Raw genomic sequence first — 12,968 nt, 5'->3', positions numbered from 1 at the left:
AGCTTGGATAAATGATTTGATGTTGCTATCTGGTAAAATAAAGAATATAGGTAAAGGAACAGATTTTGAGGGAGAAAGATGGAGGTCAGTTTCAGACCTGTGGAGTTTGAGGTCTCTGGGTTATCTGGGCGGATACACCCAATAGGCAGGAGGGAACTCAGCTCTTCTATTCGGAAAACAGAATATAAAGATTTGAGAATGTCAGTATTTACATTGATGCTAAGCCAGCAAATTGGTGAGCTAAATAGAGAGTATATATGTCTGTCTGTCTGTCTGTCTATATATATATATAACAAGAAAATAATTGTGGAGGACAGAACCCTGGAAGACAACATTTTTAAATGGACATATAAACTAAAGCTGGACAATCTTCTAATGAGATAAGGACTGAGAAAAGGCCATTAGGTTTCATTGATAGGAAATTGATAGAGAAGAATCAGAATAACACAGGAATTAAGAAAAAAATAATTCACCTTTGGTCAATGGGATTTTGACAGGGATACAATCCTGAGTAGGTCACTGAATACTGTAAGTAAATGAATAGTCAGAGAGAAGGAGGCCCTAGGGAATAAAAATAAATTGGATAAAGAAGAATTGTCTGAAATCAGCATCTCCAATGGCCAGGCACTATTTTAGATGCTGGCAATAAAGTAGTAAGTAAAATAAAACTCTTGTGCTGTTGAGGTATTTTTGCTCTAGCAGATGGGGCAGGGAGGGCAGAGAAGATACAAAATAAGCAAGAAACTCCACAAATTTTTTCTATAATATTTGCTCTAGAGGAAAGCAAATCAGAGAAGAATTTTTAAATATGGTGATCTGGGCAAGCTTCATTGATAAGGTGTCATTGAGCAGAGACCTGACTGAAATGAAGAGTGATCCATGGTAAAAATAAAACTTCGAAGAGTTTGAATTTTCTTCACACAAGTCATTTCTTATTTATTGAATAAGTTTTTCTATTCTTTTCCTTAGGCACTGTCAGGAGATTCCTAGAGATTCATGGGAAGACCATTGAAAAAGTAGTATTTGCTGTCTCTGAACTTGAAGAGGTATTTTGCTAATGATGTTGCATTGTTTAAATCTTATTTTTACTTATTTATCTTTGTCTCATCATTATCTATTTACTGAATTGCCAGTAGCATATCCTAGGAATCTGTGTATGTTTTTGGCAGTGGGGCTTACCATCCTTTGTTGAAAAGAACTCAAAGTCTAAAAACAAGTCAAAAAGGAGCATTTTGATCATGTTTTTACTGCTGAACCATTTTCTTTTTGTGAAATCTTACAAGGTAGAGTTCTGCTGTGCTCCCTGTTTTAGTTTAGTTTTAGTTCTTAAAACTCCTTGAGGCATCACCTGAAAACAGGTGACAGCCTCACCTGGTGACTAGCATTGATTAAGTTGAGGTTTATGTTTTGTTTGTTTTGTTGTGTATAGTTAGGTTTAATGTATTTCAGCTTAACTTAGAGCCATTTTAGAAAACTAGTTTTGTTTTTTTTTTTAACTTTCATTAAGTTTTATTTAGTTATAGTGTGCTCTATCCAGTTCAGCTTGTATTATTTTGCAGTTTTGTGGCCTTGGGAAAGTTACTTAACCCCTCTGTGCTTTGATAAAATAGGAATATTAATAATACATCACAGGAGTTTAGTGATGAATGAGTTAACACGTGTGAAATATCCACTTATGGTATCAATAACTATATACATGATATATAAATACTTTGGAAATTACGAAAATGGGGACACCTGGGTGGCTGAGCAGTTAAAGTGCCTGACTTCAGCTCAGGACATGATCCTGGAGTCCCAGGATCGAGTCCCACATCGGGCTCCCTGAATGGGGCCTGCTTCTCCCTCTGCCTGTGTCTCTGCCTCTCTCTCTCTCTCTCTCTCTCTCTCTCTCTCTCTCTCTCTGTTCCCTCATGAATAAATAAATAAAATCTTTAAAAAAAATTGCAAAAATGAGGCATATTTGCTTGTCTGCTGTCTCTTCTTGTTTTACCTGGTTTACCTATCCATTCAATGATCCTTTATTCAGTGTCTGGCATCCAGGCTTATCACACTAGATTCTGGGAATACACCAGTGAACAGGTCAGGGTCATTGTCCTCAAGGAATCCATTGGCTGTTGGTGAGGGCAGACAATTCAGATAAGTTATGATAATTGTGATAAGTGCATTAATGAAGGTATAGAATGGATAGGAACACATAATTCAACCCTGCACAGGGTTAAGAAATCCTTCCTATGGGAGGTGATAAACATGAAATCATAAAAAATAAGATATTCCAAGGGAGGGGTAAATGACAATATGACATGAGTGGCAGGTTCAGTGACCTGAAATTGCCAGGATGGGGGTCACATTTAACTTTATTGACCACCTAACAATATCCTGACCCTGAACGTAAAAACTGCTTGAGGGCCCTAGACAACATCTAGTTGAGCTTAGAAGTGGTAAGGTTTTTATTTTTGACAGAGGCTGTCTTCACAGTGTCTAGAATAGCACTAAAGGTCTGCTGATGCCTGCTTCATTGCTTCATTATTTTTTACAGAATGTCTTGCTTTTCTGACACAGGCTACTTACCAAAAGCTGCTACCTCTGTACTTCCCAAGGTCATTAAAGGAGGAATGTCGATCATTGCCATACCTACCTGCAGATATCGGAAATGCGGAAGGGGAGCCTGTGGTACCTGAGCGACAGATTAGAATTAGTGAAAAACCTGGTGCCCCGGAGGGTGAGTTCTGCTTTTCTTAATTTCCCTCTTTTATCAGGGACTGATAAAACACTGCCAAGAAGGAGAAAGTTCATTCTACCTTTGGGGAGCTCTCTATGGGTGTGACATTGAGTTCAAGACCAACTTAGACGTTGTTAGAGGCTTATTCTTGTTAAAATTTACTCTTTAAGTTAAAATACATATATTTACACACACACACACACACACACACACACACACACACACACAAACCATTAAGTCTGTTAGACAGTAGAGATCCAGAAGTGGATATAACAACTCTTACACCCTCATGAAGTTTATAGTTGCATGCGGGACCCTATTTGAGACAGTAATCAAGTACATAATTATCTAAAATTTTCAGCAGCTTTAACAATATCCTCCAAAAGCGAGACCTAACATTAAATACTAAAACAGGAATGCCATTACCATTTGTTTTGTTTCTTTAGGTTATATACTCATGTAGATTGAAGCAATGGTAGAACATGGTAGGATGCGAGCCCTTCTGAATCTGAATCTGTGCTGTATGACAGCTTATATTGATCTTCATGCGTACATGGTTAAGGTCGTAACTCCCTTGTGTGGAGACATGCCTCAGAAGCTTCAGAACTGGATGTGAAAATTCAGCAGCTCAGGAATTACTATGAGATTCCTACTGTGAACACTTTTAAACAGGCATCAAAATCTGTAGAAGGTTGTTCATCTCCTTTTTATCACCAGTACATAGCCTTAAATCAAGTGGAGGGAATTGGAAGTGGTGTACCATCAGGAAATATCTGAACAAGCTTTGCTGGAGGGCTACCCATGTACTTTAGGGTATCCCCAGAGTTATTTGGAAATTTTCATGATTGTGACCACCAATGTAGAATATAGTTTTTCCTAAATGTGTAAATGCATTTTGTATGACAAGGAGTAATAATTGCAAACCCAATTTGAGATCATAATGCTAGGCAGATTAGGCTAACTCATTAGCCAAAGGGTTCCTTGTATCTACCATTTTCTAAGAGTGCTTGATTACCTCATAGATGGAAGTCCTAGTATTATTCATAAATATTTTCAATTAGGATGTTCAGTCTGTTAAAATAGATGTAAAATCAGCTTTACCTGATTTGTTCATGGGGTTTTTGTTTTTTGTTTTTCATAAAAGCAGATTTCTCAGCCATTAGCCTGTCACAGATTAAGGAGCAGTGAAGTAGATGTGAGGAAGTCCCAGCTGGATGGCCCACATGGCTGGGCTTCAAGTAGTGGCATTGCTTTGGGAAGCTCCCCATGGTCCAAGGCATTTTTTTTTTCTTTCTTTAAAAAAAAAAAAAAAAAAGTTTTTTGAACAAAGCTAGTAAGGCAGTAGGGGAACACACTAAGAGATAGATGACCCATTCCCAAAGTGCTGACTTCTAGCCAAACACAAAATGATCGTCTGGATACATTAGAAAGTTGATTTATTAATTTGTAGTGAAAACCAGAACACTTATGAGTCAGATGATTATATAGGCATGACCAGTGTAGAAAACCAGGATGCTAAATTAGAATTAAAACATATCTTAGTGAACGTGGATCCTATCCTGCAATATTGGGCAAACAAGCTGCCATTGCGAGTTATCCGACAAAAGGACTCAAGTGTTTGTGTCAGTTTATCATGTGCTCCCTCCTTAAAACAGTTCTGGATAAATGACTCTAAACATTCGTTCTTTATATTTCTCTCTTCTTTAAACCTACATACAATATGATTCTATCTTTTTGTTTATCATTACCTTCTGTTCTTCCTTCTTAAGTTTACACTCAAGTCCCCATGATTTGATTTTGTGTATTCCTAAAACTTCTGTTACACAGGGACAAGTGGTTTCTTGCATTATTTTAGTTCTTCAGATGCCGAAATCTGATTTCAGTTTGAGTTTCAAAAAAATACCCTCAACCCCAGTTTTTTTGATGACGTCATAGTCATCCCTGTTGCAACATTCACAGTCTGTAGCATTTACTGTCAGATTTTATCATACACTCTCTGTTGATAGTATTTTTGTTACAGACAACCAAGAAGAGGAGGCTGAAGGCTTGGGAGTTGACCTTTCTTTCATCGGCTCTCACGCTTTTGCTCGAATGGAAGGAGATATTGACAAGCAAAGAAGACTGATACTTCAGGGACAGTTATCAGAGGCGGCCTTGCAGAAGCAGCATCAAAGAAAGTAAGGCAATCCCTTTGGACTGATAGACACAGAGGGACATGAGAAATCAGCAAGGAGCCTGCATGGACTAAATGATCTGCATATAACATATTCTCATCTGTTCTTCATGACAAAGTAGTGGGAAATATTGTCCCCATTATGTAGATACAGAAATTCAGAGTTAGTTTATCAGTGGTCACAATTAATATGTGGTGAAACCAGTGTTCAGGTGCATATCCGACTTCAGAGCTCCTACTCTTCCTGCTGTAAGTGTAGTGCCTCTGGGTGAAATTTCATTCTAACCTGGGAATAGGAAAAGGGAAAGGCAGAGTTATGAAGTTTTTACTTTACTATATTGGTAATTAAAGCATAATCTACAGTTTTGTTAAATTTAAAAGTACTTTATTTCTCCCTGATTTATCCCAAGGATCTTATAAAGCCATTCCATTTCTTTTTTTTTTTCTTTTTTTTAGCCATTCCATTTCTTTCAAGTGTTTTCATTTTTTTAAATTTAAATTCAATTAATTAACATAATGTATTATTAGTTTCGGAGGTAGAGGTTAGTGATTCATCAGTCTTATATAACACCCAGTGCTCATTATATCATGTGCCCTCCTTAATGGCCATCACCCAGTTACCCCATCCCCTGACCCCCTTCAGCGACCCTCAATTTTTTTCCCTAGGATAAGAGTCTCTTATGGTTTGTCTCCCTGATTTCATCTTGTTTTATTTTTCCCTCCCTTCCCCTATGATCCTCTGTCTTGTTTTTTTAAATTCTACATGAGTGAGATCATACGGTAATTATCTTTCTCTGATTGACCTATTTTGCTCAGCGTAATACCCTCCAGTTCATCCATTTGGATGTAAATGGTAAGATTTTATCCTTTCTGATGGCTGAGTAATATTCCATTGTATATATGTACATACCACATCTTCTTTATCCATTCATCCATCAGTGGACATCTCAGCCCTTTCCATAGTTTAGCTTTTGTGGACATTCCTGCTATAAACACTGGGGTGCAGGTGCTCCCTCAGATCACTACATTTGTATATTTGGGGTAGATGCCCGATAGTGCAGTTGCTGAGTTGGAGGGTAGCTCTGTTTTCAACTTCTTCAGGAACCTCCATACTGCTTTCTGGAGAGGCTGTACAAGCTGGCATTCCCACCAATAGTGCAAGAGAGTTCCCCTTTCTCCACATCATCACCAACAATTATTGTTTCCTGACTTTTTAATTTTAGCCATTCTGACTGGTGTGAGGTGGTATCTCATTGTGGTTTTGATTTGAATTTCTCTGATGCCGAGTGATAGGAAACATTTTTTCATGTGTCTGTTGGCCATCTGTATGTCTTCTTTGGAAAAATGTCTGTTCATATCTTCTGCCCAGTTCTTAATTGTATTATTTATTCTTTGGATGTTGAGTTTGGTAAATTTTTTAGAGGTCTTGGATACTAGCTCTTTATCTGATAAGACATTTGCAAATATCTTCTCCTGTTTTGTCAGTTGCCTTTTGGTTTTGTCAACAGTTTCCTTTACTGTGCAAAAGTTCTTCATGAAGTCCCAATAATAGTTCATTTTTGCCTTTGTTTCCTTTGCCTTTGGAGATGTGTCTAACAAGAAGTTGCTGTGGCTGAGGTCACAAAGGTTGCTGCTTGTGTTCTCTGGGATTTTGATGGGTTCCTATCTCACATTTAGGTCTTTCATCCATTTTGTGTCTATTTTTGTGTAAGTGTAAGAAAATGGGCCAGTTTCATTCTTCTGCACGTGGCTGTCCATTTTCCCAGCACCATTTATTAAAGAGATTCTCTTTTTTCCATTGGATATTCATTCCTGCTTTGTCGAAGATTAGTTGACCATAGAGTTGAGGGCCCATTTCTGGGTTCTCTGTTCTCTTCCATTGATCTATGTGTCTTTTTTTTTTACCAGTACCAAAACTGTCTTGATGACTACAGCTTTGTAATATAGCTTGAAGTCCAGAATTGTGATGCTACGAGCTTTGGTTTTCTTTTTCAACATTCCTTTGGCTATTCAGGTTCTCTTCTGGTTCCATACAAATTTTAGGATTATTTGTTCCAGCTCTGTGAAAAAAAATTGTTGGTATTTTGGTAGGGATAGCATTGAATGTATAGATTGCTCAAGGTAGTGTAGACATTTTAACAGTATTTGTTCTTCCAACCCGTGAGCATGGAACATTTTTCCATTTCTTTGTGTCTTCCTCAATTTCTTTCATGAGTGTTCTATAGTTTTTGGAGTACAAATCCTTTGCCTCTTTGGTTAGGTTTATTCCTAGGGATCTTATAGTGTTTTCTAAAGCAGTACTGAATAAGTCCTTTTTAAAGCATAAAGGAAAGCAGCTTATGTACTTTTGGGTAAGCTTTTCTAAGGATTAACAGTCCTTGGAAAGCTAGCTGCTTTTCAGAAACTTCTAAAGGAAAGAAAAATTATAAACTCTAAACAGTTCATATCAGCATTACCTTACAGTGTTGGTTGAGAGATTAACATCTCATAGGATTGTTGTAAGCACCTAGTACTTACCAAGCTCTTAAAATCGGTCACTGCTGTTTTCCTCGGTACTGAGCAAATTATGGTATATTTTGCCTTTTAGCTTTGTTACTTGCCATCCCTTTTGACTGGAATACCCTCATCCTTTAATTCCTGCCCATTCTCTGGGTTTCAGCTTAAAAATGATTGCCTCTAGAAAGGTATCTCCCTGGAGATAAGACAGAAGACAGAAGAGAAGTCTGGAATAGATGCCTCTTCCTCTTTTTTTTTTTTTTCTTCATATCCTGTACTTAACCAATGTATAGCATAGTATTTGTCACAGTATATTGCAATGATGTGTGATTGTTTTAAGTTTCCAACTATAAACTGGAAGTGGACTTAGATGACGTCTGGAGTCCCTTATAGAATTAGAATGTTGTATCTGGGTGGGTGAGTTTCTGGTTTTCATTTTATTCTGATTTTATTATTAGAAACAACAGCAAATTTGCCACGAGGGGGCACCAATGAACAGTTTTTCCAAAGGCAGTCACAATCAAATGATAGCTTCGGTGGTTTCTAGACTTAACATGTGTAAGAATCATTTGGCAAACATTTTTCTTTAAATACAGTGAGGGTCCTCTCCCTCACATGACTGGGACTTTGGCATCTGTATATATTTTGAAACTTTTTCACATTGTGATTCATGCACTGCTAGATCTGGGTACCTTTTTTTAGTCAAAAGCAGTGGTTCTTAAACGATTTGGTCTCAGGTCACCTTTGCACTCTTAAAAATTGTTGAGGACTCCAGAGAGCTTTGGTTTACATGGTTTGTACCTGTTAGTATTTATCATATGAGAAATTATTTATTAGTTTATTTAAAAATGGGCCATCATGGTTTTTTTTTGAAAATTAGAAGAAATGGCACTGTTTTACCTTTTTGAAAAGGTTTAAATGTATGCCTTAATAAAAGATGGCTGGGGGATCCCTGGGTGGCGCAGCGGTTTGGCGCCTGCCTTTGGCCCAGGGCGCGATCCTGGAGACCCGGAATCGAATCCCGCGTTGGGCTCCCGGTGCATGGAGCCTGCTTCTCCCTCTGCCTGTGTCTCTGCCTCTCTCTCTCTCTCTCTCTCTGTGTGTGACTATCATAAATAAATAAAAAAAAATTAAAAAAAAATTTAAAAGACGGCTGGATTCTTATATCAGCATTCAGATTGTTGCAGTAAGTTATCTTGGGTGAAGTATACAAAGAAAATCTAACCTCATTCAGATATATAATTAGAAAGAGGAAGAGTATGTTAATAGCCCTTCCAAATAACTTATGATATTCTTTGATATTATAATACAACTTGGTAAATGGTAATTTCTTGAAGTTTAGTTGTAATATGGAATCTCAAAGCATATCCATGAATTTTTATATTCTGTTATATTAAAATGTGTTGTTCTGTCCTGCTCTTTGAATGAATTTTATAATAGGAATTACAGCATGAATTTATAACATGATGCATTGTCTTTTGGAAAATAATGATTCACTGAATTGTTCAGATTTCCTAAATATTGATATATTTCATTGTACAATATAAAAAACTGTGTTAATATTGCCACTGATCTCATCAGAAAAGTCTTAAGTATTAGGAACTGTAAGCTTCTGATAATGGTTACAAATTTTTCAAAATAATATATATTTTTTAAAGCTCAAGTTTTATCACAGACAAGAAATACCATTGATTTTTCTTGAAATGACAGGATCACTTTATTCATTTTTGAGGACACATCTGCCATATACTCATGTTGAGTAACCACAGTTTGTCTGCCTGCCAGTAGTTATTTGAACAGTGTTCCATGAAAAAAAGCAGCAAGTTTAGCTTACAAGTCCTACAGTGCCTTTCTTCAAGACAACCTCATACTTTGGTATGCAGAAGTGTTTTATGTGTTCTTCCCATTTTATATGTTAATATTAAAAAGATGTGTTCCCAAGGGTTGATTTAATTAATAATTTTTACCTCCTCATCGAAGACATTCTTAAATTAAACTGGCTTTTTTTCTTATTCTTTATTTTTTTTCCTCTGTGAGAATTTTGGCAATGAAGAACACAATGGCTGTTAGTACAGTCTGGTGCCTCTACCTTGATTCATTCTAAGGCACCAGTAGTCTACTTAACAGTTGCTTGGTGCAAATGTCAACACAGTGAAAAAGGAAACTGATGTTTCAGTATGATTGTGAAACTGTCAGAAACAGTTTTGACCTTGCAAACCCCCTGAAAAAGTGTCAGACTATGGACCACACTTTAAGAACCACTGGTCTATGGTCTCTCACCAGTACCTTATAGTTGAAAGGAATTTTGGTAATCGTCTGATACAGTTTTCTGAAGTGGAGTACAGTCTCTAGGCATTAGAATCACCCGGGCTGCTTGCTAAAAATGTGTATGCCCCACACCAAATTTCCCACCTCTGTGGAAAGGGCTCAGAAATCTTCCTTCTGAAGTTTCTTAGGTGATTATTTTGTGCTCCAAATTACTGATCTATCTTCTTTACTTTACAGGGGGCAAATGATCCCCTAGACTGGGTACCCAGAGGTACAACTCACTGAGAAAGAGCCTTCAAAGTGGTTATTGCGGCACATCTCCCTTCTCTACTACCTTCTTCAGCCCACTTACACAAACCAGCATTAGACAAGTTGGCAAAGGACTAGAGATTTTTTTATATTCATATACAAAGAACCTCACTGTTACCCCTTTTCTCAAAGCAGTCAACCTATTCTCTTTTACTTCTTTCTCTTACACATACACATACCCCTCATACCTTTTTCATTTCTCCATGAGTGCTATAGATAATCTGGAAATTTTGAAGTTTGTGTTTGGACTGGAGATTTGTTTGTCTTTGGCTCTTTCTTTAAGGATAACTAGTTCAAGCCAGTATTAGATTAAATCTATTCACTCCTTTCTGGAAAGGAGTCCTCAGCAAAGGTTTAGGTTCTAGGAAGGAATATGAATGCAGCATGGAAAGCACTGTCCTCCTTACTGGTCTTGTTGATCTTGAGAGATTCATATTTGTACACAGTTGATGGTTTCCATTCAGTTCAGGAAACATTGGATATTTACTCTGTACAAGATAATATTCTAGATACTGAAATATACAGGGTTAAATAAGGTAGTCCCTCTGTTTTGAAATTCATGAGTGAGCCACATCGCCTTCAGGGGTATGTTCTGAACAATGGTCAGACTTTGTGTACATATAGTCAACACATCGTTGGCCAACTTAGAGAAGAGCACAGCCTGTAGCTCCCAAAGCCTGAACTAAGAAACAGGCTAGGTGCCTCTGTCACATAGTTCTCTTGAGTGATAAGTTATGTCTAAATCAAAAGGTTTTCAGATTTCCCGTATGTGTCCAGTGCCTGTGATGATTAAAGGTGAAGTTGTGTCTGATAGCTATGCTGCAGAATACTTCAGAATAATAGCAGCTCAGAAGTGTGGTCAAGGAACCAGAGACCCTTTCGGAGAGCCTATGAGACCAAAACTAGTTTTATAATCCTACTCAGACATATTTATCCTTTTCCTTCCCAGTCTCAGAGTGTTTGGTGGAGTTTTCCAGAGGCTACTTACTATGTAGCATTGCAGTAGATGAAATGCAGAAACAGATGTGAGAATCCAGCAAAATTTAAAGAGATTTGCAACAATATTAAAGACACATTTTTTGTCATAAAAAGTTATTTAGGTTCATATAGAGCTTTTTGTTTTTAGATTTACAAATTATCTTTAATATTTCTGTTTTTATTTCTAATATGGTAGGTATAACTGAGATAAACATAAAAGGGTCCTGAGACCAGAAAATTTGAGAACTGATGACTACCTGTTTAGGAGTTTATGATATAACTGAGCTATGAGTCATCTATTTGCATACTCTGCCTTGTGCTGAATGTTTAAGATTGCGGGTTGTGGCTTTTTAAAATTTGTTTCTCTTACTTTTTCTAAATAAGGCTTTATTTACACATAAGGAGTCTGATTTCTGTTAATTATGTTAGTTGATCAGGTTGAGCAAAGGATAATTTTTATCTCTGAGGAAGTAGCTCTTTAGCTAGCAACATCTTTTTGAAAACTTTCAATTCTTCCATCAGTAACAAAACTAAAGGTCCCGTGGATCGGCTATATAGGGTCCGATCATTGCTCTTGTGGCATTGCCTTGCCACACCATTATCTCTGTGTGGTAATTCATCTGAAAAAATTAGGCATGTTGTCTAATTCTTTATATTTCTAGGTCTTCTATCCAACTCTGACATTAATTTGGTATATCATAAGGAAGAAGTTGGCTTACTTACAAAAATTAGGAAGCAATATTCTTTTTCATAGATCTTTTAAAACTCTTAAAATTATTTTACAGTAACTTTTTCATTAGTGTTCCTTGGTCAGCTTAAGACCAAATTGCCTACAACCCATAAGTCATTTGCCACAATAAAAACTTTATCTCATTCATTATTAAGTATTTATTGAGCCCTTACTAACATACCAAGTGTCATGATGAAAACATAATAAAGTGACATGCAAGACATACAGCCCCAGCCCTCATGGAGCCTAGGGTCTTGCAGAGGAGAGATATGGTAAACTAATTATTAAATGAATAATTTATTTTAAATTACAGGATACAGTAAGTATATAACAACGGTCCTAACTAAATCTAGTGTGGGGCAGTTGCCCAGGCCAGGAAAAGCTTGTGTTGATTCCAAAACCCAGGCTATTGGTCATACACAAATAGTTAGTCATTAGTCTTTTAAGAGTTTTTAGAGTAAATTTTCTTCATCATTCAACCTGAGGTTATGCATGTGGATGGTAACTGATTAACTGGAAGAAATTGTGTTTTGTTAGCTTTGTGAGGACAGCACCCACCCTTAGTTGCTTACAGTCTGTTAAGAGACTGTCTACTCAGTATTTCTGCCTTCAGAGCACTATAGTGGCCACCTTTCCTGCCATTTTGCCATATTTTGTGTGACTGTTTACCTATGATTATTGTAGTTTACCCAGTAAGTAATAGAAATCTGTTTATTTGGAGTAATCTCTAAGAAAATAAGAATCTATTTTGAATTGATATTTTCCTTTTTTATCTTTTGTTTTGATTGTTGGATTGGGATAAAAGATTGCATAGCATTTTTGAAATAAAATGCAGAAACTACAGCAAAAAATGAGATGCAGTTTATAACAGATAGAATGGAAATTTAAAAATATTTTTTGAATAGATGAGGGAAATAAAGCATTGTTTCTCTATTGGCTGAGGAGATAAAACTAACATTTTTTGCTTTTATTTCCTCCTCCCAAATACTTTTTTAAAAGAAAAGAAAATTGACTAGATAATCAAATCAGATTTACATGATCCATAGTGGAATGGAGGAGACTTTTAATAAGAAAAAAGAAGAAACCAGATGAAGATAGCAGTCCTGAGTTGTGCCCTGGAATTTATCTTAATACTTAGAAACTGGAGCAGCACCACTGTCTCAGCAGTGACAGTGACAATAAATCTTTTTTAAATCATTAAGCCTTTAAGAATCTCATGCAAGCTATAAACCTCCCCATGAACATGTTCATATGGATGTTGCTTTTGCCAACCAAAATCTATTCTAGGATATCAA

At 36.7% G+C, this 12,968-nt stretch overlaps 1 protein-coding gene across 2 annotated transcripts in view; it reads left to right on the top strand.

Annotated features, from left to right (window-relative positions):
- The window catches only part of GDAP2 (ganglioside induced differentiation associated protein 2), an 80,234-nt gene that overhangs the window by 25,000 nt on the left and 42,266 nt on the right, over positions 1-12,968 (top strand). For both annotated transcript variants that reach the window (XM_055312126.1, XM_055312127.1), the window contains exons 6-8: positions 970-1,046; positions 2,560-2,719; positions 4,740-4,896. In XM_055312126.1, the coding sequence (XP_055168101.1) occupies positions 970-1,046; positions 2,560-2,719; positions 4,740-4,896 (394 nt within the window). The remainder of the gene's footprint in view (positions 1-969; positions 1,047-2,559; positions 2,720-4,739; positions 4,897-12,968) is intronic.

The sequence above is a fragment of the Nyctereutes procyonoides genome, unplaced genomic scaffold (assembly GCF_905146905.1).
Source record: "Nyctereutes procyonoides isolate TBG_1078 unplaced genomic scaffold, NYPRO_anot_genome, whole genome shotgun sequence".
Lineage (NCBI taxonomy): Eukaryota > Metazoa > Chordata > Mammalia > Carnivora > Canidae > Nyctereutes > Nyctereutes procyonoides.
This window is presented reverse-complemented; position numbering and strand designations above follow the sequence as displayed.